General features: G+C 35.0%; 2 protein-coding genes across 2 annotated transcripts; one reads left to right on the top strand and one right to left on the bottom strand.

Annotated features, from left to right (window-relative positions):
* The first annotated feature begins 66 nt into the window (after positions 1-66).
* On the top strand, positions 67-13,899 carry LOC105344785 (micronuclear linker histone polyprotein). The gene is made up of 13 exons (XM_066080390.1): positions 67-465; positions 1,933-1,974; positions 2,097-2,191; positions 8,265-8,422; positions 8,748-8,867; positions 9,245-9,583; positions 9,789-10,051; positions 10,304-10,475; positions 10,669-10,740; positions 11,863-11,890; positions 12,058-12,218; positions 12,602-12,884; positions 13,151-13,899. Exons 1-13 carry the CDS (start codon positions 94-96, stop codon positions 13,395-13,397), a joined length of 2,352 nt encoding a protein of 783 aa, XP_065936462.1. The 5' UTR covers positions 67-93; the 3' UTR covers positions 13,398-13,899.
* Positions 13,891-27,176, bottom strand: LOC105344775 (RING-type E3 ubiquitin-protein ligase PPIL2). The gene is made up of 20 exons (XM_034480415.2): positions 27,094-27,176; positions 26,550-26,654; positions 26,397-26,459; positions 26,036-26,087; positions 25,859-25,910; positions 25,661-25,752; positions 25,360-25,449; positions 19,681-19,756; positions 19,379-19,479; positions 19,208-19,252; positions 18,989-19,064; positions 18,371-18,486; positions 18,003-18,092; positions 17,873-17,906; positions 17,245-17,362; positions 16,823-16,879; positions 16,459-16,528; positions 16,292-16,354; positions 15,989-16,134; positions 13,891-14,724 (listed from the first exon to the last, which is right to left on the bottom strand). Exons 1-20 carry the CDS (start codon positions 27,123-27,125, stop codon positions 14,631-14,633), a joined length of 1,572 nt encoding a protein of 523 aa, XP_034336306.2. The 5' UTR covers positions 27,126-27,176; the 3' UTR covers positions 13,891-14,630.
* Positions 27,177-27,271: the final 95 nt, after the last annotated feature.

The following is a 27,271-nucleotide window of genomic DNA, read 5'->3' as shown; positions in this document are numbered from 1 at the left end:
AGGGGTCCATCGTCACTGAGGATGTGAACCCGACTTGATCCGGAATGTTGGTGCGTATTTGGTTTTTTGTTTTGCAATACTTCCTGTTTCAAGATGGACGAAGACACAGACCACAAACTTCCAAACTTAAAAATATGTATCGAGAATACGGAATCGGACGAAGAGAGACGCGATCGGGTGGCTGTGTCTGAAGACGAAGAGCTTGACTATAATGAGGAAGTCGAAAGCAGTGGAAGCTCTGAGGAGGATAACGTGGAATTTAATGTCCGCTTGGGAAATCGAAAAAAGTCTGGTGACAAAGGTTCTCGACTGGACTCAAAGCTACTAAAGACTCGTGAAGACAGTAGAGTGATTAAATCAAAGTCCGAGAGTGAAGAAGGAGAGATAAATGACTCGAGTGATGATTCCCCGGTGGAGTTTAATGTCAGATTGGGGGAACTGTCAAGCCATTCAAGTAGACCAAAGGTGACGTGATATTATAGAGAATTACCACAGGCCCCTGAATTTCTATCAATAAGCCGTTAAATGTACGGGAAGATAAAGAAATATATGGTACCCTATCTATATATAAATACATTATTTATATATAGATAAGGTCTCTCTCTCTCTCTCTCTCTCTCTCTCTCTCTCTCTCTCTCTCTCTCTCTCTCTCTCTCTCTCCAATAAACGGCTTATTGATAGAAATTCAGAGGACTTGGAATTACAGTCAACTTGAAACTGACTCCTACCCGAACAGAGTGGTAATCAAAAAGTTAAAGTTAAAAAATGACTTTCATTATAATATTATGCCTGGCTTCAAAGAGTGAGATGAATTTATAACTACTATATATAAGAACTATATTTGATATGAGTTAAATTTGGCCCCCATAATTTGCCATTTTTTAAAGTGTTTCTGGTACAATAAAATGTTTTATTATATTTTTGAAGAGTTGATGTAAAATATATTTTTCACATTTATTTGATTTATATGCATGTATGCACTCACTGGCAGTATATGATGTCAGAAGTGGCACTATTTCTCTAATTCAAACAAAATCAGTCAAAAATTGACATTTTTCTTATCTTTTTTATGAATGGGAAAAATAGAGCGCATGCTTGAACAAGGAAATTTTTTTGTCACTTATTAGTCTTGGCTAGATACATCTCTAATTAAAATATTTTGTTTGTTCAAGCATGCACTATTATTGCACTCTATGTTTTCTGAAAGAAAAACTGCTTGAAAACAAGCTGTTTTATGCTAAAAATGACGATAAAGATTGTCTTTACGATAACATATCTCTAAATTATGGCCAGTTGAATCAAAATGAACATTATGTAAAAACATCACATATATATCTGTACAAAGAAAACAAAGAATTACAGTAAAATGACGATGTTCATTTTAGGTGGCCATTTTAGGCCCATATCATGTATAGTTCTTTGTCAATATAATTAATAAGTTTTTTTAAAGATAAGATTGCCTTGTAAACTGGAATTGTCTATCAAATGTTGATATGAGGATCTCTTTGGCAAAACATTATAACCAAATTAAATAACACTCCCTGCTTAAAAGGTCTGTCACTCCTGTTACCCTTTGTCATCAAGAAAATATAGCATTGTTAAAGGATGAAATTAAACCATTTAGTGGATGTTACCTCAGTCACCAGAAAACAGTGCTTTGTTGCTGGTTACAAATGAAATGGGGTAAAAGTCGGGGCTACTTTCTGCCCATAATCTCAAGAAAGTCAATCAAAACTCATGAAACCTTGTCCTAATTCTGGTTGCTTTATTCCAAATGTAAAGACAAACCCAATTTGAGCAAAGACCAGGGGAGGAAAAAATTGTTAGACTTTGATACTATGCATAGGGTTTAATTCTGCCCATTTTAATTTAGGTACATGTATATTATTTTGCAATCTTATCATGCTTATTGACAATTAATTAACCTTACAGATCCAACAGAAATATGAAAGTCCATCAGAAGATTTGATCATGGTAAGTTTATTTATTTAATTCCTCTTTGAAAGTATCATTTTGAATTTTTTTCTTTCTCTCTTAAATGGTCTATCAGCTTGTTTGTTGGTTGTACTTTAAAGATTTTTTTTTTCATTTTTCAGAAAAAGTATAACCCAAAACTTGACAGGGCAAGAAGACTTGGATTGGAAATATCAAAAAGAGATCCATCTCTTAACCTCCATGAGTTGTACAGAAGGTATCAGCAGTGTTTTCCCCAGAAAATTTTTGATGCATGGGGGGAAGTTTGGCAGCGTTGGTGCGCGGTGCAACGGAACAGCGCCCCAGCCAGCGCGAAATCACTGCGCGTAATAGTACATGTACTACAAGTTGCGTACTATAATTGATGCATTCTCATGAAATCTACATCAACAAGTATTATTTCATTTTATTTGTAATTCATATATTTATCCTTAATTTTTCTGGTTTTTTCTAGCAAAACTATTAGCATTTTTTTAAAAATAATTTTTTTCAAGAGGCTTTTACAAGAAATATAGATTCAAAAAGCAGTTCTAACACCTTCTGTTTTATTCATTTTCCTTTTATATATAGAGGAGTTTACTTTGTGTGTGTGTGGGGGGGGGGGGGGGTAACAAGAAACAGGCAGAACCATGAAATTACAGCAATCTTGTTTCAACTTATTCTGGACAGTCGACATTTTTTGTTTAAATTTGGGGTTTATATAAAAGTTTCTGTGATAATTTGATAATTTAAATTAAATTAAATTTAGTTACTGTACTATAACTTGGCAGTCAGTCCCTATACATGTGATTCCACACAATCATTTTCAGAGGCATACTTTACTGTACTATACGATGTCTCGAGTCATGTGATATCACTTCCATGTATTACTTGCAGTTAACTGTATTTTTTTCTTAATTGGGTACATTTGCTCAAGTTTCCAATATTTTTACGGCAAATAAACAGTTCAAGCATGTCGCAACCAAGCTAACACCATCGAGTGAACAGTGTGCTATTTTTAGAACTTGGAAAATCCACAACATTCGATAATGGCGGATGTGTCAACGAAGGCACATTTCAGTAAAACTAGAAGTAATCACATCTCTAATTATGCATTCATTACCGATTAATAAACTCACTTTCAATATATCTCAATCATAAGCCAAGTCTTTTAACCGTTAAACCCCAGGCAGGAGTATAAAAGGAAATGGGAGGAGCTAAATTTTGAAAATCACTTATTTCTTGACATGTTGACCAGAGCAGAGAAATTTTGAAAAGTTTCATCATGTTCAATTTTTTTAATATAATAAAATTTTGCATGGTTGTACCTCTCCATCTCATACATCTATACATTAAAAATGAAGCTTTGAAAAATTATTTTAATACCAAAATTCATACTATTTTCATCTGAAGTGATAAGATTTCAAATTTCCACTGCTCTGCATAAGGAAGTTTGACCCTAGGTCAAACGGAATCCTAATTACCACATCAGAAATGTCAACAAATGGAACTATGTGAACAGAGAAACAAGTGAAATAAGTGACTTACTTTATTGATATGCCTTGCAGCAATGATATATTATGTTTATAATCCAAATGTTTCACTAAAAAGTTATGTGATGAAGTGTTTACTGAAAAAAATAATTTAATTGTAATTTATATTGCACATTTATTTTGTCCACGAATCAAGCCCACTTGTGTCCCATGTAAGGTCGACCAGGGGGGTTAGGGTATAAATCCCTCACTAGAGATAAAACACATTCTGGCATTATTTCTCTCTGTGTCCATACAATGTTTTCTACTTCTTCATCACGACTAAAATGTGCAGCTTTTTTCGCTTGATATCTGGGATGGTCCCATGCATATCTACGTGACATCATAGTCCAAAACTTTTTATACTTTGTTTTCCTAATGGTAGAATTCCTAGTATGGGGTGGTGCACCATTTCCAAGCCACTCCTGTCGGTTTGAGGTCACGCATGGGTGGCAAAAACAATACATACATTCCTTGTCATTGATCTCTGGTATTGCATCATCCCCTCCATGTCCAGGATCACCACCTGCTGCTTGCTGCTCGTTGATGTCAGGATTGTTATCACTGGTAGCACTTACATTCTGACCAGCTCTTATCTCTTCATCTGTATTTTCTTCTTTCCAATTGTTAAAAACAACACACGAGTCAAAATCCCATTCACTGTGTGAAAATAGAGCTCTGATTGAATGAAATTCAACTTCTGTAATGTTCAAACAAACTTGCCTTCTTGGTTGTGACATTTACATGGTAAAGCAAAGAACAAAGAAAAAATAGAGTGTTACATTCACTGATGATTTCCTGTAGAATGGCCAGACTGATTCCAAGACAGACTATTTCACTACACCAGGGGTACCAGACTAATTTATTACATTTTTAAATATAAAGCAACTACTTGTTTTTACTAACAAAAGAAAGAACAAAATATATATCCAACAGAACTAAAAAAATGATTCATTGTTCAATGGTAATGATTACGTATTAATTATACATATCAAAGTTTAGTGCCACTACTATACCCCTGACCAAAGACAATAAACTCTTCCAACAGACCATGCTGTGAAGTTTGGCGGGAAAGTTTCTCACTGGTCAATAAGAAACAATCCCATGCAGTAACATATTGAGGGGGGGGGGGGGGGGGGGCTGCAGTTTGTCATATGTTTTGGTTTTCGTATCTTTAAAGCTTTAGATTTTATTGAGCAAAAATAGCTATGAATTATCAATAAAAAAAAAGTTATATAACAATCAAAATACCTATCAGAAAAACTCAATTTAATTATTATACCCAAAGAAAACAAAACTTATTTATAACCCTGGAGTACCCCAAACTGGCCAATGGCTCTGCAGACTCAGCAGGTGGGAAACTTGCATAATAACAAACACACATACATATCAAAGTCATCAGTTGTAAAATAAGAATTAAGTAAAATGGATGGAGAAAGTACAAAGAGAATTCGTGATGAAAATAGAGAACAACATGGAAGAAAGAAACGAAGATCAGACTGCGGAGAGAAAATGAAAGCACGGAATGAAAAACGTAAACTTCAGGAAAAACCCCTTGTTACAGGATGTATTCGATTTTATGTTAAATCAGAAGATGATAAAGTATCAGTTTACAACAAAATGGATAAAATCAAACTATGCATGGCTGAGAAAGTGTCTTCTGTGACGAATGAACAAATGCTGAATGCAGTATTTGACTTTTACTTGCAATTGAATGGACTGGTTGATGATGCAAATGATGAGAGAAATTTTAACTTTCAACCATATTTACCATGTGATAAAAAAAGCACAGATGATGATATGTTTCTGACAACCTATTCAGCGATGAGAAACATTTGCTACGGAATTGAGCATCACAATCAAACATGCACTGAACTTTTGGATGTTAAAAAATTGCACAGATTTGGTCATACAGCTAAAGTAACTTTCACTTGTAAAGACAATCACCTGGTCACAGCAGATTCCTCTCAGCATTTACCTGGTGGATTATTTCTTGCAAATCTCAGAATGATCCATTCTGTTTATGCAAAAGGTGTTCGTTACAGTCAATACAAGCGTATTTGTGACTCTGCTAATATAGGTATCGTTCCGGAGAGTGCATTTGAAAGTCACCATAATTTGTACTGCTCTATGACAGAAGACCTGGCTAAGGAGTCAATAAAAGATGCCATCAATGAAGAAGTAACAGCTGAAGTTTTAAAGGCAGAAGAAAATGAAGTCCCTTTTTATGGGATAAACATTATGACAGATGCCCGCCATGGTTGGAGGAGAAATGCAGCCCAATCAGACGTCGTTGCTATTGGTAAAACACATCATCGTGTTGTTGGTTTGGCTGTGGTAACTAGACAAGATGATCCTGTTAGCCAGCGTCATGAAATCAGGGGAGTTGAAAATTTGTACCAACATTTTGATGAAAATGACACATCAATCAACATCCCTGGACATGACAGAAATGCAAGTGTTAACAAATATCTTGCAGTACATCAACCACAGGTAACCAATGCAAATGATACGTGGCATGCAAGTAAAGGAGTCACCAAAGAAATGAAAAAAATTGCAAGCGGTCCTAAAAAATATATGGGTGTTACTTGGCATCCTGATCTTTCAGATAAGGTTGCATCAATTAAAACGCATACATATTATGCAATTAAAAATTGCCAAGGTTCCCCTGTGAAGTTGCGACAATGTCTAGATAATATTGTTGAGCACTATAAAAACAACCACCAGAATTGTTCTGTGGAATCAAGATGCAGAAGAGACCCAAATTATGAACCATCAAAGAACATCCTAAGTGATTCTGAGGCAGAAAGAATTCTTAAGACAGAGATTCATAAACTACAAATATACAAGACACCAGAGGATTATGTGAACTGTATTGACACGCATTATGTTGAATCTTTTAACAATACCCTTCTCGTCTATCATGATAAAAGAATAAAATTTGGTGATGAGGAGTATAAACGGAGGTCAAACATGGCTGTCCCAGACTGGAATGAAAATGTGGACCGAGAATACACATCAATTAGTAACTTTGAAGATGCACAACGACCAAGATCTCGATCTGGCCACAAAAACCTTGTACCGAAAACAAACAAATTTGCATTCACTTTGTGGGACAGAGTTATTGAAACTTTTTATGAAAAGTGACTTGGTTAATTTTTTTCAGTGATAAATCATTTTACTTGGATTATATGTCTATAAAATGTAAGCAATTTTATTACAACTGTAAATTATACACAAATTAATATTTATTTATAATGATTTGTTTACCTTTAAAACATATACATATAAACAGTATGAAATTTTCCATCAACAATTTGTTTTCTTACACTCCAAACATTGGTTGTAAAGTCTTAGGCTATCGAAAATGAGTGGTCAGTAATCTGTGTTATCAGATAAACCATGTGCTTATCAGCTGGTGAGGAGAAGTGATGCTAAATATAACTTAGCTGCTTTCTCTTATCTTGATAAGCTCCTCCCATAGAAAATGCGGTAGTGACTACTGCTGTCTGGGGTTTAACCACGTGTGCCCCCTTGCCGAGATCGATGTCGAAGTAAGCGACGCTCTCTGCGGGTGCAAGCGTATTTATGAAGATTGAACGGAATAACAACAATTTTACATCTACTTGTCACTGTTAAGATGTGAAATAATTAGAAAAAGATATTTTGCTTTATAATAAGTATGCATAGCGGGAAGCATGGCGGCACTGTGTGATGCATGGCGGGGGATCTTCAACAGGTCTAGGCAACCTCCGTTTTTGGAGGATAGTTCAATTTCAAGATGGCTGCTGATTTTTACCATATATGGAAAGTCACTTTGCATTGTGGGTGAAATTATCCTCCATTTTTGGAGGATAGCATGGGTATATTTCAAAGGCTTCGTGCATATCTTTAATGAGAAAATGCAAGCACCAGACCATATGGGAATTAAAGTTAAGGGAATAAACTAATGATTGTATGCGGGGATTTGAAATTCTATGTATAGTATTTTCACAATATGCTTTGAAAGTGTGTACTTCCTGTGTTCAGTTTTACAAATGACATAGACTATTTACATGTTTCATTTAATAAAAATCACAAAATAGTGATGTTTATTACTCATTAAAACATTAATGAGTTCATTCACGTTGAGAGACACACAATAGATATCTTGATCTGCTATATTGTACATGTACAAAGTAAATGTTTGCATATACCTTAGGAACTTTGTAGCTCTTATTCTAATTAATTCACATGTTATTAAGTATCATTTAAATTTAATCCCTTCACACAAAAAGACATTGTTAAATTTTATTAATCAAAATGATACCATTTATAGATATCAATTATCCAGAATATTGAAAAAAATGTGAGAGTCTTCACATAAGATATTTTTCTTTAAAATCAGCCCTGCAATTATTTAAACTTAAATATTTATTAAATATTATCAATAATTATAATTATCAATAGCTAAATAAGGTGATATTTTTATAGTATAATAATTATATTTTATTCATAGTTAACTCCCTTTGTAAAAACAGAGTTAATTGCCCTTCATCTGAAAAGATCCACCAGGGGGCGCATACATCTATCCCCCAAAAACGGAGGATAAAATCTATCCTCCAAAAACGGAGGTTGCCTAGACCTGTTCAATGCATGGCGGTACCGCCATGCAAAAACGGCCTGGGGAAAACACTGACTATGAGTTCAGCATTTGCTGAGATGTGAACTTGCCATTCATCATGTCATTTAAAAAATTTTAAATTATTATTCAAGATTATTATTTACTTTATTGTATAGCTTGGGTCTAGAGGAAGACAAAATAGACGAAGATCGTAGAGGAATTCGCCTCGAGGCGATTCATTTCCGTGGCCTCAAAGACATGAATACTAAAGATGTGTTTGAATACTACAGAGAATTTAATCCTGGAGATGTTGAATGGATTGATGATCAATCATGTAAGTTATTTATATCAAGATCATTCACCTGACCATTGTAATGGTGGGAGATACACTATATGTAACTATTCTTGCCATTGTAGATATCCTTTATTGTGAATAGTAATGGAATTTAAGTTAAACATTTTTTGCAAGCATATAAAATAAAATGGTTTTTGACAGTTTTTTCTCAATCATAGTATTTAATCATTCATTTTCTACCCATTGAATTTTTCATTAAGCTCAGAAACATGGTTACCTCATAGGTTATAACTTATACAATAAACATTTATATCATTATTTCATTTCATGGGTCTGTATTGGATGTTACTTGTGCTACTTTTAGGTAATGTCGTTTGGCAGGATCCTCTTTATACTGCCAGAGCCATGCTTGAACTCAGCAAGAGTTATGACCAAATCAAGCTAGGTGATAGTCGGGCAGAAGAAACTTCAGACACAGATATGGGTAAGATAATCTTAATATTTTTAGGCTAGATGGGGAAATTTAATTGAGCATTCCATGACAAAGATAATGTAAATTAATTTCAGATTCTTTGACTATATACCGTATTTGGAAGAGTCAAAATCATTCATTTTGGTTTTAAAATGGTTTTGAACTTTGAAAGTAAATAAGTCTTATGGAGAGGCATGTATCTTGAATAAAGTTGAATAAATTGAGAAGTGCTTTTTACTCTGTATTAATCAAAATAACAGAACACCAATAATAATTATAACTACTGACTACCAATGGATAGTTTTTTTGCATTTTGGAAGTTTCTTTTGTCCTCAAAAATTCAAGAAGTACTACCAGTTTACCTTAGGTTAATTGATCTTAAAATTTAGGAAAAGACAAAACAAAACAGCCAAGAAAGAAGAAGTTCATGAAGAAGCAAAAGAAGGACAGTAGCAGTTCTTCATCTTCATCTTCCTCCTCAAGTTCCTCTGAAGATGAAGAGGAGACCTCAAAGAAGAAACAAGGGAGCAAGAAGCCAACATCCTCAGCCAAAGCCAAAGAGTCTACTAAAAAAGTGTCCAGTCAGAGTAAAAAAGAAGAGGTTTCCAAACCAGAAAAAATGGAGGAAGATGATGAGGATGATTTTGTTCTAGATTTGATGGATGATGGAGACAAAATAGAAAAGGGAAGCAAAGACATGGAAGTCAGTGAAAAGAGCAAAAAGTCAGGTAAATATGCAAGATCTTATCATAATGAATAAAAAAAAAAATATTTTTGATACTAAAGAATTTAATCTTATTATTTTTTTTGAGTGCAAAGTAAATTTTCTAAAGATGAATTCTAGAGAGTAGTTTTTATGCCCCAGTAGGCTAATAGTATTTTCAATATTGCTTTGGAGTTAAGATTGTTCTAATGCTTTATTTGTGTTTCTAGAATCCTCAAAAGGAAGCAGTAAAAAAGAAAAGCCATTAGACAAGAAAGCAAAGCCTTCATCCTCCTTAAAAGAGAGACAGTCCAGAAAAGACCAGAGGTCCTCCAAACGATCAAATAAAACCAGGGACTCCTCCAGCAGTAGTTCATCATCTTCATCATCATCCAATGGCTCAGGATCGTCATCTTCATCATCCTCATCATCTTCCTCAAGTGGGTCCAGCAGTGACAGCAGCAGTAGTTCTTCCTCATCATCAGATGAAGAGGTGAGGAAATTGTCTTCACTTTCAGTGACATTTATGAACTTCCTTTTTTGAGGAAGCTGAATATGTTAGATGTTTACTTGTGTGTTTAAATAATTGATGTTCATTTACATCTGCCACTCAATGTGTATAGATCATTGCAGAATGCTAACTCAGAATATATTTGCTTTCAGTAGGACAAAAAAAAATGATTTCAAGAGGTCATGTGTTTCTTGTAATAATGAAATTTTACCATCATAAGATTGAAATTTGTAGAACAAAGAAAAGAAACAGAAAGTAAAGGTGGCAAAAGATGACACAAGCAAGGCAGAGAAAGTCAAACCAACCAAAAGGACACCCCCAGAAATTCCATGGCCACCTGGAAAATGGCGTCTTGGAAAGCCCTTTAAAAAGTCAAAGTATCTCTTTCTGAGATATGCCATGAAAAGTAAGCATCCGTATTTGTGGGTATAGTTACTCTAGCTATAGGTCATTGGTTCATTGATGTTTAAGTTAAAAAAAAAATTGTATTGGTAATTGTGCATTTATTTCTTCATGTTTATCAGAAACAAAAATATGTCAGTCTTCTTCTGAATCACTGTATATGGATGTAACTTTTCTCTTCTTCTGGCATATTTTAGCTGATAAAAAGTTACATAGCACAGAGAAAACAGGCAAGATGTACCAGAAGAACAGAGGAACAAATAACAGAGGTAAGATGACATCAAAAATGCTTTGTAAGATAGAAAATTCAGCATAAACCTGTGTAACTAAACCTGTTACCATCAGACTTGTATACCTAACAAACTTATAAAGATAGATGTGTGGCCCTACAAATTAATGCTCTCTTGAGGCAGTTACATTTTATATACTGTTGAACTTTGAATCCAGACAGGGTTCTACAGGGTAGGGGGTCTGTTTCCCCCGTAGAAAGTTTAAACCTAAATAGAAACACCCCTACCACCCACCCCACCCCCCAATGGAGAATTTTTTGGATCTGCACATCGAATAATTTTAAATCTGATGTTGGTACCTCCCTTTCGTTGCTCTATGTATTGAACAAATTTCTGGCATTTACCTATTTTATATGTAGATGGGGCATTTGTGTCTTGTCATTATAGCTGATATACAGGTATTTAAGCCTGAAATATGCAATTTTGTTGAGGAGAAAGTAATTTTGCATCTTGTAAAACGACTCCATTTAGTAACAAGTGAAAAGCTCTCAATGTGACAGCAAACCGGGTTTTCTTTTATGTGAACTGTATCCATAATCCATGTCAACCCGTATCCAGTGAAATGGAGTACCCTATATGCAATATTTTGCCAAAAAATGACTAAGTTCAAAAGCTGGTATTTTTTTCATAAATAATCAGAAATCAAAATCCTAGCAATATGCACACCTCTGATATATGTACAATTGATCTGCAAAAGAACAACTTCCTATCTTGAGAACTGTAGGAGGAGTTATCCGTACAATGAGGGTATCCTATATGCAATATTTTGCCAAAAAATGACTAAGTTCAAAAGCTGGTATTTTTTTGATAAATTATCGGAAATCAAAATCCTACCAATATGCACACCTCTGATATATGTACAATTGATCTGCAAAAGAACAACTTCTTATCTTGAAAACTGTAGGAGGAGTTATCCGTACAATGAGGATACCCTTTTGGCAGCCGCCCGCCCGCCTGCCATTTTCACCATTTTAATAACCGGATTTTTCCGTTGGAAAACCCGGTTAAAAATTGTTATTTAATATTCAAATAAAAGTTGTTATTCCTTCACCTCTCCTTTGTCATTGCCTTATGTAATATGATGACTTTCATTCATTGCAGATGAAAGAGGTTTGATAAGCAAGTCCAGGTAATTGTTTTTTAATTGACTGTAAAACTTGGATGAAGAGTATATTATATAATTCTTGTTCTATGTAGCAAGACAAATTGTTTCAGAGTATTTGATATATGTTGTTCTGTAACAGTAGTTATTTTGTCAAGTTAACATGTCTGAAACTGTTTTTTTTTTGCATAAAGGAAGGAGAGTTTCCGCTCCAAACAGCTTCAGGAACAAACAGGGGAAGCAAAGACAGCCCTTAGTGCAAAGAGGTCGACCATAAAGTACGACGATGTAGAGGACATCTTTGGTGACGACACAGTTAATGTTAAAATGGAAACTGATGAAATTGAAGAATTTGGTAAGACCAACTAGCGTAGTATGTTCTATTTGGCATGATACATTGTATTCCAGAATGAGGATAGTAAAGTTAATTTTGAAAGAGAGTACGTGAATGTCATGAAATGGAGGTGTCTCTTATACCTCCATAAAAGTGAAATAAACTGGATTTTTCTATGCATGCATAACAATATGAATTTTTTCCTATATATTTTCTTAACACAGCGATTGTGTTACAATCAACTGAATTTAAAATGTACCATCGTACCAATGTATCAGTAAAAGGTTTATAAAACGCAGTTTTGAGGGAGATAAGACTGGAGTTGGTGTTCTACATGTACCTTTTTATATGTAGGTAATAACTATCTTTCAATCTGTCAAATTGTCTTCAAATGATAAAAACAGGTGCCAAGCCACAGAGTAAAAAGGAAATTGAAGAAAGATTACGAAGTATACTTGGTGAGAAAAATCCCAAAGCAAGGGAGCCTGAAAGTGAAGAAGAGGATCTGCCCCCCAAGGAGGAGTCAGATGATGACCTTGACCTGACACTGACCACCAAGGCGGCTGAGGTGGATGAGGAGGCGGCCCTGATGGAGCAGGAACTAGACATTTTGTTGGCCACTCCTCCAAGGAAGAGAACAATGAGAATGTACGCTGATGATGTGGAAGAGGAGAAGATTAGCAAAAGGTGAATGCTAACAAAACATCTGAATGTGTAAAAATATCCTACATTATATATTAGTTAATTGTCATCTCAAGTATGTTTTTAGGAATTTCTTTTCTTTTTCCACCTTTACAATGGGTACCCTAAACCATGGTTTTCATGCATTCTTAAGCATGCAATACTATACATACATGTATGTACATGTATTCTACATTTACAAATTACAATGCAAGCAGAAAAGTTTTTGAGTTGAATCTACAAAATAACATGTTAGTTTTTATGTTTTATAGGGTGAATAAAAGACAGAAGACAGAGGAGTCTCCAGAATTGCTGCGACAAAGAGAACACTCCCCTGAACCACGACGCAGGAAAGACGCTAGGGACAGAATCTCGGGAAAGTCAGTTGCCATGTCAACATCTTCTTCCTCTGGTGGATCTGATCTCCGCAACAAACTAAAAGCCATCCGCAGAACACCGTACGACAAGCCTTCATCTCATGCTCGATACCAGGGAGTGAGGGTGGAGGTTCGAGACTGATGCTCCAAACTTTAAAAGTCTTGTGAGAATGGTGTTTAAATTCAGCTTATTTTTAATTACAGAGTCTCTATAAGCTGATAATTTATTGTGTTAATGGATTAGTAGTACCTTCCTTACATGATGTTGTGTTTAAGACATTCTTGTTATGTGTGCATTGTTATATGTATGTGAAGGTACAACTCTTTTAAGGGAAGGAATTTCTTATTTTTATTTTTTTTTTGGTATTTTTTAAATCCATAGTTTAACTTAACATTCAGTTGATCTGATTGTTATATTTTAATGTTTTAATATTTGTAAATCTAAAAAAATTGTTGAAAAGCAAAAATATTTAAAAGAGATGGTGAAAGTTTGCTGTAGGAAAGGGTTTTTTTAAAGGAAGCTTGCAGCCTCATGTTGTATAAAAAGTGATGTTTCAGTATGTTTATCAAATCATTGTGACTCACTTTGTCTCTGGCTACTGTGTGTGAAGTTACCAAAATAAAAGCAATTCAGATACATGTATTATCAATTTTATTTTATTTTATGAATAGAAAAAGCACAATATACCTGTACAGTAGAACTTGTTTGTTTATCAAAGGACCCATGAAAAAACTTTTCTATAACCATAATTCAGTATACCTTTATTGAGAATTTGTAATGAATCGTATATACATTCAGTGTATATTTCCCTTAATGTTTGCATTGGAGGTCTGTGGCGTACATTTTTCATTAAAACACCTCAAACCTGATCACGGCATATAAACGCAAGTAAACTTTATTTCGCATTTTGAAAAGACTTATTACCGTCAGATTTAATGAAACATGGTTTTTTGTTGTGTTTTTTATAAATAATCATTAAATCATATTTGCGATAATAATATTATTAATTGCACAAAATATATGACAAATCCTTAAACTTTTTGAAAATAAAAAACAAAGGTTAATGAAGATGTAGTACATGTATGTATCATAAATTTACACATGAACATTTATATGCACAGAATGATACTACACCTAAGACAAAATATAAAAATGTTGATATTAAAAATACATGTACATGTAGATGACTGGTCATCATTAGATAACAATATCACAATGTTACATGTACTCTTAAATCTATTCACAAGTTCCTCTGGACACCAATTACCAGGATCTGTCCTAGAAAATTGTCCAATGGGCTTAAAGCTGTCTTAAGACATTGGAATCTCGTGATATCACCGAATAATAATGTCCCAGAATTCTTTGTATTAGTGACTACCAAGCACTGAAGTTACCAAACTTTGTTCCCTCTACAGCTGCTTTCTTTTTGACTGGAGGCACTGAAGCCGTGTCGACTGCACTCCTCTTCCTGTCAGAAAAACAGTATTTGTATAACAAGAAGCAGCCTCTGCTAGATAACCCATGTACATGCAGGGTAACTTTAGATGGGTCACATTTTTATTTCAATCAAATTGCAAAAGTTATCTGGTTTAAAAGATATTTTCTAGATATAAATATGTAATTGTGCTTGAAAAACCAAAAATATTGCAACCTCAACTTTAAATTTCATTATGGAAGTTGTAGTTTATGATAATTTTCAGTTAATGTAAACATCTTTAATTCCATGTGTCTAAAATTTCACGATTTCCTGTGTAGGTACCTTTCACTGTGTTTTAAATTTCACGAATAATCGATTTCTCATCCTAGAAAGGTAAATCTTGATTGTAAAAAAAATCTGATGAATGATGAACTGCATCGTGTATTTACATTATTTTCTTTTGAATAATGTAAAACTAAGGCCTACTGTAGTTTCATCAATATTCGTTGAATGCCAATTTTCGTGGATTTCGTTGTTTAGTTGATCCACGAAATTGAATGTTCATTGAAGTGCAATTTTTCTCAACATTTTGTATTGATAAGGGTCATTGGCCACGAATTTACGTATCCTTGAAATTGTGATTTTCACTTCATCCACGAAAATTGATGCCCTTGAATATTAATGAAACCACAGTAATTCACGTTCAGTGTCATGAGAACAATAAACAAGTGTGTGTAGAATGTAATAAGCACTGGTGTATAATGCCCATTTGATATTTTGGGCATGAAAATTAGGGGGAAAGCGTACGTGTAATCTGTTAAAAAGAAGTACACCTTTATAATCAATCAATCTTAAAATGAACTGCTCAATATGAATGCCAATCGCAGACAACGTCATATTTGTACAGGAGTTTTTCCCCTAAGGAGATGTCCCAGATAATAAGTGACAATTAGCACCCGTGTTCACAATGGCTTCGATCGGGCCGCAGAGATAAGGTGAAACAAACCTTCCATTATAAATAGTTGTTTAATTATGATATTAATTGTATTAAATTAACGTAATACTCATGCTTGCTATTTTAAACAAATTTTAAATATACTATGCGCTAAACAGTGGTACTGTATAGGCCCCGCTCAAGCACACACGCATGCAGTAATGGCAGCCTACACGGAGATGGTGAAAGCGCAGTAGAATATTCATGGTGGCTTAATGTTCACGGAAAATTGTCTGACCGTGAACATAGTGAAATTAAAAACAGCGTAATGTTTTCCACGTCTACAGTATAAAGAACTTATGAGACATCTGTATATCTTACACTGCTGTTGGGTTGATGTACTTTCCTACACCCTTTTTGTACGTTTTGGGTGCAATGTCCTCCGGTTCTGCTTTGTACGCATACTTCCTCTTTGCCTTTAATTCCTCTTCCTGTTTCTGGATTATCTCCTCACGTTTTGTTGCCAGCTGAAAAATAAAAGAGAGCTGACTATGTGTACTGGTACACATGTAAATCAGATAAAATGAAGAAGAAACACTGAGACTGTATTGAAACTTCTCAGTCTTCAGAGTACTGATGTATCAGCTTTAACAATTTAGGGAGTGAAAAAGTTTAGTACAAGACCTCTTCGTCTGCCTCTTCATATGGATTCACAAAAACATGACAATCCTCAATGATGACGTCTTTCTGTAAAAAAAAACCAAAAGTTTGAACTTCAAATTAGTTTTATTCTGACTACATCTGGTATTTTTTCTTTGTTAGTTGTTACTGACATCTTGTGTCCTGTTTACCTTTGGTTTGTCCTTCTTGTCCACTTCAATCCTCTCCACTTTATCAAGGGTGTCTAGACCCCCCACCACCCTGAAACCAGCACCAAGACATACTGTCAAACCACAGTCACAAACACCTGAACAAGTACAGTCTAACCTTGTTATCTTGAACACAGTGAGACCTAACAAAAACTTTTTAAAGATATCCCTAAATTTCAGATTTAGAGATTAAATATACCGGTACACAGAAATACTGGTACAAGCTAGGACTTCCAACTCGCATTTAACATACATGTAGTCATGGTAATCATCTTTATATTTATTTATACTACATGTATTTTAATAAGTAAATCAAAACAAAACAGAAAATCCCTATTACATGTACCTTCCAAACACAGCATGTTTCCCATCGAGGTGTTTTGCAGATCTGAAGGTGATGAAACTAGTAAAACAAAAAGATATATAGTCAGACTTCTTACACTCTGTTAAAATACAGCTATATCTTTGTTTGAAACTAACATCTGTAAGTTAGGCTCTGTACTTTAACTTACAACTGTGTTGTGCTTATGTAAGGGCTTGAGTCAGCCATACTTATAGTACTTAGTAGTAACTTACAACTGTGACTTGTTTGTGTTGGGGCCAGAGTTGGCCATACTTATAGTACTTAGTTGTTACTTACAACTGTGACTTGTTTGTGTTAGGGCCAGAGTTGGCCATACTTATAGTACTTAGTTGTTACTTACAACTGTGACTTGTTTGTGTTGGGGCCTGAGTTGGCCATACTTATAGTACTTAGTTGTTACTTACAACTGTGACTTGTTTGTGTTGGGGCCTGAGTTGGCCATGCTGAGCACCCCTCTACCAGTGTGGGTCAGGTTGGGTTTTATTTCATCATTGAAAGCATCACCCCATGCTGATTCCCCTCCTAAAAATCAACAACAACTCTCAATAGAAGCATATTTACTGGTGATGAGATAAACTTGTTCTTACCGTATATGCGCAATATCTAATTTTTGCTTTTTTCACGATCTCTTTTAAATCTCAAATTATTGAATGCGCAGAAATTATATTCTGTATTATTTTGTGTAAGAAATTTTAAATTACAAAAAGTGACTTATGTAAACTAAAAATGCAACACATTTTCCCCATTGCAAATTTTGTGACACACAATAAAAAAACAGATGCATGTATATGGAAAATTAATACACAAGATACCAATTCACTTTGATAATTAGACTTCAGCATGTGTTTACCATGATACCAATGGTTATACAAAAAATTGTTTGGGTAGGTCAAATTATTCTTTTGCGAGATGTATACAATTTCTCCGATTTTGGCTTACTGTGTTAGTACAAAAACAATTTGTATCCTAGGCGAGTAATTTCAGCGTACTGTGCTGATATACGATCTATTTCAATACTTGCACTTTCTTTACCTGTTCCGGTCCCTGTTGGATCCCCACCTTGAATCTTGAAAAAGAAATAAAAATGAGTTAAAGAAATGTGCCCTGTCAAAGAATTTTTAAACCAGTCAAATTGAAGTTTTACTGCTTTTAAATATCGTACCACAAAGTTTCTAATGAGGCGATGGAATTTTGTGTCTCTGTAGTAACCCTTCATACACAGCTTGATAAAATTCTCACATGTCTTAGGCACCTATAATCCCAAAAGATAAGACTATCAAAGTTCACTGGAAAATTAAACAGGGTACTTTTAAAAAGACAACAGTTCCATTTTCATAAAACAAAGTCATGTAACTAATTATCTCTCATCAAAGTTCTAAGATGAAATCAATATTCTGAAAGCCAAAACTTCTAATATGTGTACTTTGTCTAATTTTAATTAAAAATGATAAAGCTACAGTATATAGAATATAGATACAAAATTGAAAGTGCCCTCTTCTTATCAATTTAATTAAAGCATTCTGTTCTCACCATCTCACAGTGCAGCTCAAGATTCAACAGACCATAGTTTGTGATCATAGACACATAACCTTTCTTTCCATTCTTCTTCACAATCTCATATCTCAGCACATCCTCATCAATGATGGCTGAAAATAAATAATGATTTAACTCTGTGCAACCCAAAACTCTAGTTGTAACAGATATTTTTGTATGTCTGAAACAGTCAAACTGATACTGTCTGTTCCAAAGTTAAAAAGTTTACCAGGATATGAACTTTTAAACATTGCTGTTTATTACTTATATTTACATTGGAAAAAGCCAAAACATTCAAAAGTGTTGAAAATACTGAGCTTTTATGTTTCTAATAATCCAACCGACAAGCGATCATTGTGACATCATGAAAGAGTTCACATAGAATGGAACATTTTCGCTATTCTAAAGGTTCATATAAGGAAGCATATTTATTTTACAGTATCTGTATATGAAATTGGCAGCAATTATTAGATCAAAATTTTTTTGCTTATTGATTGTTGTAAAATTAGATAGAAAAAAATAGTCTAGATTTTGTGGATAGCCCAACCCCTACTCCCAACCACCACCATTGTAAGGTCAGTTTTTATTGTCCTGCGTGAGGCTGTAGGGTCTTACCTGCTTCGTGCTGGGTGGTAGGATCCATGGCTGTTGATGTAAAAGAGGCAGCCACCCGCCCTGTAGAGTAATGTGCCTATAACAAATTCAAAACTAAACAACTTTTGAAAATGTATCTTACAAACTTACCAGAACTAATGCAATAGCTTTTTATCTTAAAATTTTCAATCAAAAACTGTTTAACTTCTGCTTTGAAACCATAAAATAGCTCCAACATACCGCATTCAGAAAGTCTGCTTTTTTCTTCTCCTCTTCTTTCTTTTCCTGTAAACAAAAAAAACATCAGTGATAATGGATTTGTAAATATTAATACAGTATTATTTTACAGACAATTCCAGCATAAAATGCAGTGATTTCTTTGCAAAGAACAGATTTTGCATGAATCTTTACCGCTGGTTTATACTCCCTCTCTAGCTCTGTTAGAACGTCCCGTGTCTCTGCGTTAACAGATTTAAGATGATACATGGGATTTTTTCGAGCAGCATCCTCATCTAATGGTCAAATACAGTATAAATTGATAGAAAACTAAAACTTGATAGAAAACTGAAACTTTCATCAGATGATATTTAAAATAAAAAATAATCTCCTGGTAAACAATGAAACCGTTGATTTATTGAAAAATATAGCACTTTATCAAATAACTAGTACCAACTAAATGTAGTTATTAACTTTGTATGGTATTTATCACAAACCTTCATCTCCATACTTCAAGTTTTTCCTCACATGATAAAATGTGTTCAAATTAAATTTGTCTATCTTTGTAGGATCCTGAAATTAAATTAAAATGTGTGAAAGACAAAAGCATGCCCAGTACCAGTAATATGAGAATAATTTACATTTTTCATACTTATGCATAGATTCCCAAGTTCAAGATAAAGCTTTCCACCTTAATATCTATGTATGACTAACATTCTCAAAAGACTTCAAAACTCTATAAAAAACAAGAGATGTTTGTGAAACACTTATGCCCCCCTCCCTTGGTAACATCCACAAAGAAAATGAACGTTAACTGCAAATAACTGGAATTTTTCTACGTCCAAGGGGTATAGCTCTGACGAAAATTGCTCTATCATACCCTAAATCAAACTTGACCTAGATATTATTTAGATAAACCTGTATACCAAATTTCATTTCAATATGTGCACCCTCTGTGAAGAAAATGAGCCATACTTCTTCTTCTTCTTCCTATGATGTGCTGGCCTCGGTTTCCGAGTGTTATAGCACGCATCGAACACAGCTAAAAGCCTCCTATTTACAGTTAAAATCGGGTAAAAACAATGGTCTGCATGTCACTTAAGGGTCATAGGACACAGCTAAGGTGTTGTTTAGCTGCTTCTTGAAGCCATCGATGGTACTGGCTTCTTTAACGTCATCTGACAGGCTGTTCCAGTCCCTGATGGTTCTTGGGAAGAAGGAGAACTTATACACGTCTTTGTATGTTGGTGGCTGACGGTATTTGCTGCCCCTTGTGCGAGTATCCCCTGGTGTTAGATATGATGTTGCTGGGATGTCGATGAGGTCGTTCCTGATCTTATACATCATGATGAGCCGTGATCTTAGTCGGCGTGTTTCGAGGGGCTCCCATTGTAGGTCCTTCATCATAGATGTTACACAGCCTGGTGTTCTTACATAATAGTTGCCCTTGACAAACCTTGCAGCTCTCCTCTGGACACCCTCCAACAGTTGTATTTGGGCTTGCTGATATGGGTCCCAGACAGTCGCTGCATACTCCAGGGTGGGCCTGACGATTGTACTGTAAGCAGCTGATTTAATGTCGGCTCTACATCCCTGTATGTTGCGACGGAGAAAACCTAGGGTCTTGCTTGATTTGTGTTCTTACATAATAGTTGCCCTTGACAAACCTTGCAGCTCTCCTCTGGACACCCTCCAACAGTTGTATTTGGGCTTGCTGATATGGGTCCCAGACAGTCGCTGCATACTCCAGGGTGGGCCTGACGATTGTACTGTAAGCAGCTGATTTAATGTCGGCTCTACATCCCTGTATGTTGCGACGGAGAAAACCTAGGGTCTTGCTTGATTTGGCTCGGACATTGTTGATGTGTTCCGTCCAGTTCAGCCTGTTGTTTATGGTTACACCTAGGTACTTTCCACTGTTGACTGATTCGAGGGTGTGGCCATGGAGGAGGTAGTTGTTGGTTATGGGACGTTGTTTAAGGATACATGGATGACTGTGCATTTCTGGGGGTGGAATTCCATTTGCCATTCTCGTTCCCATTTCTCTAGTGACTTCAGATCTTTTTGGAGCTGCTCAGCATCGGCTCTGGAGTTTATTTTCCGATAAAGCAGACAATCGTCAGCAAATAATCTTGCGTCTGATGATGTATGCTCCGGCAAATCATTGATATAGGTGAGAAAAAGTAACGGTCCCATCACAGTACCCTGGGGAACCCCTGAGATGACATCAGCTCTGGTAGAGGATTGACCCTCTAAGTTGACTTGCTGTGTCCGTTTGGCAAGGAAATCCTTGATCCAGTTCCATGTGTTACCTCTGATACCATAGAAGTGCAATTTGTGTAGGAGGCGCTGGTGTGGCACTTTGTCAAAGGCCTTGGAGAAGTCCAACAACACTATGTCTACTTGCTCTCCATGGGCCAGTGACTTGGCCACCTCGTCCACTGTAATCAACAACTGCGACTCGCATGATCGTCTTGCTCTAAAACCGTGTTGCTGGTCTGCCAGAATATGGTTACTGTCGTAGTGATCCATGATTTGGCTATGTACGATATGTTCCAACAACTTACATGATATGGAAGTTAAGGAGACTGGGCGGTAGTTTGAGGCTAAGTGTCTCTCTCCTTTCTTAAATATGGGGACAATAGATGCTTCCCTCCAGTCATCTGGCACTTTTCCGGTATCAAGTGAGAGTTGGAACAGTTTTGTCATGATTGGGGTTAGTTCTGGTGCAAAGTCCTGGAGGAATCTCGCTGGAATTGTGTCTGGTCCGGTTGCTTTGTGTACATTTAGGCCCTTCAGGAGCTTACATACACCACTTCTTCCTATGCGGATGTTGTTCATAGAAGGATGTGGGCTATCTCCTTTTGATGGCATGTCTGCTAGGTCTTCCTTTGTGTAAACCGAATGAAATTGGTTGTTTAGGATTTCTGCCTTGGACACTGTGTCACTATGGAGCAGTCCATCTGGACCCTTAAGTGGAGACACGCCGCTGGAGTCCTGTTTTTGATGTTTAATGTAGGACCAGAATCTCTTTGAGTCCTCACTTATCACTTCCTGTAAGTATTTTTCCCTTGCCAGTCGTATCTCTCGCTGGCATGATGTTTTCAGTTTGTTGTAACGATTTCTGTCTCTGTTGTTTTTGGTTCTTCTTGCTTTTTGATGTGCTCTATTTTTTCTTCTTGTGAGCCTGTTTAGGTGGGTATCAATCCATGGATGTGATGGCCTTGATCTAGTAAACTTAGTTGGTATATGTTTCCTCATCAAGTCATTGATCATACCCTTGAACTTTGCCCATATTAGATTGATGTCCCTGATGTTGTCACATTCCTTATAGTTGTTCTTTATTTCTTCTCTGATGGCATCCATATTGGCCCTTTTCCACAGAAAGATCTCTCTTCTTTGGTGTTTCGATCTTACTGGTTCCACTGCTGCATCACATAAGATAACATCGTGATCAGCTTTGCCAATGGGTGGTAAACTCCTAATCTTTTCTATCAGGGTTGGGTGGGAAGTAAATAGTAGATCTAGGATATTATCCCCTCTTGTCTTGCAGGTTATTACTTGTTCTAAGCCTAGTTCTTCGCTGGTATTCACAATGGACTCACTGATATACTTTGGGTAGATGTTGTTCCCACTGAGTACATTATGTGATTTCCAATCTATGTCGGGTGCATTAAAGTCCCCACAATTGAATATATTTATTAGCAGGGTACATTTTATTGTGTATCGTGACAGCTAATACATTATCTACAAGAAGAATAGATATGTTAAACTTTATGAGTAACAATTCTTTATTTTTATTTTGAGGGATTTTAGGGTAGACCATGGTGGAATGAATGATGTTGCAAAGAACATGAAAACAGCCATCCATCAAGCCACCTGCTGCTACCAACTTCTTTGTGAAATCAAAATTGGAGCAAGATGAAGGTATTACTAAATTTTTTAATAAGCTAATATATAATATCTATAAACAATTATAAGTCAGGAACAAAATTAATATGTAAACGGTGTGACCGTTGGACCGAGCGCAGATTTAACACAGTGGAGTTTGATTTTTATAGAACTAAATTTATTTGAAACGTACACAGTAGGATCCGCCTGGTTGCCTACTCAAATCATTCGTCAAAGTTAAACTAAACGTCGCGTGCTCAGTCTACATTATGACGTCATGTTACAGACGTAAAACGTACACGTCTTGTCTTCGGAAATAGCCGAAGAGTTACGTTATTCCTAATTTTTTTTATTTCTTCTTTCATTGTTCATCAATTAAATTCATATGAATGCCGCGGTAACCAAATTGAATACTTTATTCAGTATCTAAAAGATCAGTTCCTTGACGTTAATGTTTTTATTTTCCATCTGATAATTTGATAAGACATACATAGAACAAGTCGTGTTTCTTGATTGAAGCACTACTGAAACTAATCTGGTTTTCTTTTTAATTTCTTTTAATTCAAATTACCTTCTATCGAAACACTGGAACTTATTTAATCGAGTTTAGGGGCAATAAACATCGATAAGTACCAGTCAATCAATGATCGAACTACCTTTTAAAAAAGAAAATGGCTGCCAATATGGCGGCGCCCATGGCTGGAAGAAATTTTTTTTGGCCATAGTACCCCTGATTCAACTTTCATTTTTTACTGATTTTCTTATATATACGTGTTACCATTAATCCTCGCTTCGCGAGGCGGGCTTCGCCCGCCTCTCGCTGCGCTCGGTATAAATACTTTCTTCCACTTTTTATAGCAACTTGACCCATAAATGCTTTTTAATATTTAATTAAATTAATTATTCATTTTATTTTGTAGATGTCACAAGAGCAGAGCTAGGTCCTGTTTGCCAACTGCGTGCTTTTTGAACTGCTATACCATACTATTTCTTGTTTGTTGAGATTTTAAAGATTGATTTTAATTAATAAAGATTGATTTAATATATGAAAAAAGTTATGTACTTTATTTATGATTTCATTTGAAAGAGGAGATTGTTTGATAAACACATTAGGAATAATGTTAAATAGATAAAGAAACAGATGACTTTCTAAGAGTTCAATTGTTTATACAAAGCAATTACACGACAAAATGCCGCGAAATTTCCTTCTAGGAAAATGTCGTCGCGCGTAAAATCCCCCATGGAGATTTTCAAAAGTTGGCATGTATGATGAGCGGAAACTGCAAATAATTGGAATTTTTCTATGTCCAAGAGCCATAACTCTGTTGAAAATTGCTTGATCGTACCCAATATCGAACTTGACCTAGATATTATCATGATAAACCTGTATACCAAATTTCATTTCAATATGTTCATCCTCTGCGAAGAAAATGAATGGAAACTGCAAATAACTGGAATTTTTCTACATCCAAGGGCCTTAACTGTTGAAAATTGCTCGATCGTACCCAATATCGAACTTGACCTACATATTATCATGATTAACCTGTGTACCTAATTTCATTCCAATATGTTCATCTTCTGCGAAGAAAATGAGTGGAAACTGCAAATAACTGGAAATTTTCTAAGTCCAAGGGCCATAACTCTGTTGAAAATTGCTCGATCGTACCCAATATCGAACTTGACCTAGATATTATCATGATAAATCTGTATACCAAATTTCATTTCAATATGTTCATCTTCTGCGAAGAAAATGAGTGGAAACTGCAAATAACTGGAAATTTTCTAAGTCCAAGGGCCATAACTCTGTTGAAAATTGCTCGATCGTACCCAATATCCAACTTGACCTAGATATTATCATGATAAATCTGTATACCAAATTTCATTTCAATATGTTCATCTTCTGCGAAGAAAATGAGTGGAAACTGCAAATAACCGGAAATTTTCTAAGTCCAAGGGCCATAACTCTGGTGAAAATTGCTCGATCGTACCCAATATCGAACTTGACCTAGATATTATCATGATAAATCTGTATACCAAATTTCATTTCAATATGTTCATCCTCTGCGAAGAAAATGAACAGAAACTGTTGGTGGACCGACCAACAGACCGACCGACAGACAGCAGCAAAGTAATATGCCCTCCCTTCTTCGAAGGGGGGCATAAAAATTAACACTACTAAAATTTGCATGTATTTACAAATTAATAATTAATTTCAGCCATCAGTGTCAAATGTATTTTTTTCCATGAAGCCTGAAAAATAGCTTCCTAGATCACAGTGCACATACCTGAATAGAAATAATATCTTTTCTTGTGAATGGCTCATCTGTAAGCAAGTCCTTGAAGAAACTTGGTTTTATATTCAGTCTTTCCACTGCCTGTAGACCACATAAAATCGAAAATTCAAATTTATGTTTCTAAAATCTGACAATTATTGACTATTGTACAGATCGTATGCTTTAATTTAATCTTAATCATCAATAAGTCTAACAATATAATTATCTGTTTGAAATAACATAAAGACACTGACAGTTTGAAATATTCAGATCATGTTACTTTGTACCAGCAGCATTAACAAAGGAGACTTACATCCATGCAGAAAACATTCCCTGTGGGTCTGATTGCAACTATATGTGTGTTCTCATTAAATATTTTGAATGTGACAGGGCAGTGGTATTTTCCTGTAGTATATAAAAAATACAAAATTTAAAATTGTCTAAACAAAATATCAAATGTTTCATTCTTAGACAAGCTCAGATTGTTTCTATATCTGAAGTTGATAGTTACCATCTCCATTCTTGTGGAAATTCAGCTTGATCAATTCTTTTGCACTGAGTTTCTGTAAAATAAAAGTTGCATGCATAATAATTCAAATACAATATATAGACCTTGTTGCATCAATCATACAAAAAAAGAGAAAACAATACAATATTGCAGTGAAATAATAAAATAGGCCTGATTTACCTCCCCTGTGACTGGGTTTATACCATACTTCTTCAGGAATGGGACAATGTTCCTAAATTATAAATATTATCAGTTCAAAAGTTTTTAAATGGATGTACAATGAAATATACCTTAAGAATATTAAAACGGACCATTTTATGCTTAAAAATCATCTGAATGAAATTGATTTAATCATAATGGTCAATATCTCTCTCCTCTGTAAAAAATAACTTTATAATAGTGCAATTTATATCAAAGGATAATTTACACTCTGTCTTGAAAAATAAAACTGACAGCTGTCCTATGCCAGACCCAACTTTTAAAAGAATAAAGACATTTTTGTTTAATACAGAATGCATGTTTTAAAAAAAATGTAACTCACATCAAATCAAACACAACTCCTTCCTTGGTACAAAGGGGGTTTTCAAAAGGTTGGAATGACAGGCTGTAAATACAAAATGATAGTTTGTCTAAATCTTAATGTTTCATGTCCTTACTCATCAAGATATAATCTATATGACGAGGTTTGGCCTACCTGCAACAACTGAATGGAAGCCTTCTGAACTTTGAATTCTCCCCAGAGGCTGAGCGCCCCTTGTATCCTCCAAACTCTGTCCTCCATTCTGTATTTGTAAGATATCTAAAATAGAACAGACACAATCACTAAGTGTACACCTCTTTAGATAAGAATGTTTGTTCATTCATCATAACACGTGTTTATCTTCTTTCTTTTTCTTTTTTTTTTTTTTGGCTCATCACTTGATCCCCAATATCCAATCACCCTAATTTGATGTTGAATATTTAATTTCTTATTGACCAACTAGTCTTGTACTCAGAAAAGGTAGAGTGAAACTATTTTGAATCTCTCTGTATTCATAAATGTACAATATATATTTCCAAAAATTTTGTTACAGCAGAGACAAAAAGAGCGGATTTTCATTGGTATACAACACTGTATCATCCGCATGCTGCAACAGTTTGAAAAAAAAGTATATAAATCAATACCAATATATTTATTAACAAATAAGATTGTTCCTTTAAATTTACAGATTTATAGATATAAATGTCTGTTTACGTACAATTTGTCTTTCTGATGTTGTTTCTTTCCCATTTTATCTCACAGGAAACTCGTATTGGTCACTAACCTAAAAAAAAACTCTAGGATGGAATTTTGAAATCCGATAAAACATTTCATATAATTTTTATATTTATTTTTTTTTTCAGAATATTCTATGTAGAATAAATTAATAAGACAGA

Source organism: Magallana gigas, chromosome 3 (genome assembly GCF_963853765.1).
Source record: "Magallana gigas chromosome 3, xbMagGiga1.1, whole genome shotgun sequence".
NCBI classification, from domain to species: domain Eukaryota; kingdom Metazoa; phylum Mollusca; class Bivalvia; order Ostreida; family Ostreidae; genus Magallana; species Magallana gigas.
The sequence above is the reverse complement of the archived record's forward strand: the minus strand, read 5'-3'. Positions and strand labels throughout refer to the sequence as shown.

What these genes read in the sequence shown, in the direction of transcription:
- LOC105344785 (XM_066080390.1), top strand. Translation starts at nt 94, where the DNA reads ATGGACGAAGACACAGACCACAAACTTCCAAACTTAAAAATATGTATC. An exon ending in CTCCATGAGTTGTACAGAAG is followed by an intron (nt 2,192 to 8,264) that starts GTATCAGCAGTG and finishes TTTATTGTATAG; the next exon opens with CTTGGGTCTAGAGGAAGACA. An exon ending in GAGGAGAAGATTAGCAAAAG is followed by an intron (nt 12,885 to 13,150) that starts GTGAATGCTAAC and finishes TATGTTTTATAG; the next exon opens with GGTGAATAAAAGACAGAAGA.
- LOC105344775 (XM_034480415.2), bottom strand. Translation starts at nt 27,125, where the DNA reads ATGGGAAAGAAACAACATCAGAAAGACAAATT. An exon ending in TTTCCACAAGAATGGAGATG is followed by an intron (nt 25,753 to 25,858) that starts GTAACTATCAAC and finishes TATATACTACAG; the next exon opens with GAAAATACCACTGCCCTGTC. An exon ending in AAGCAGACTTTCTGAATGCG is followed by an intron (nt 19,065 to 19,207) that starts GTATGTTGGAGC and finishes AATTTGTTATAG; the next exon opens with GCACATTACTCTACAGGGCG.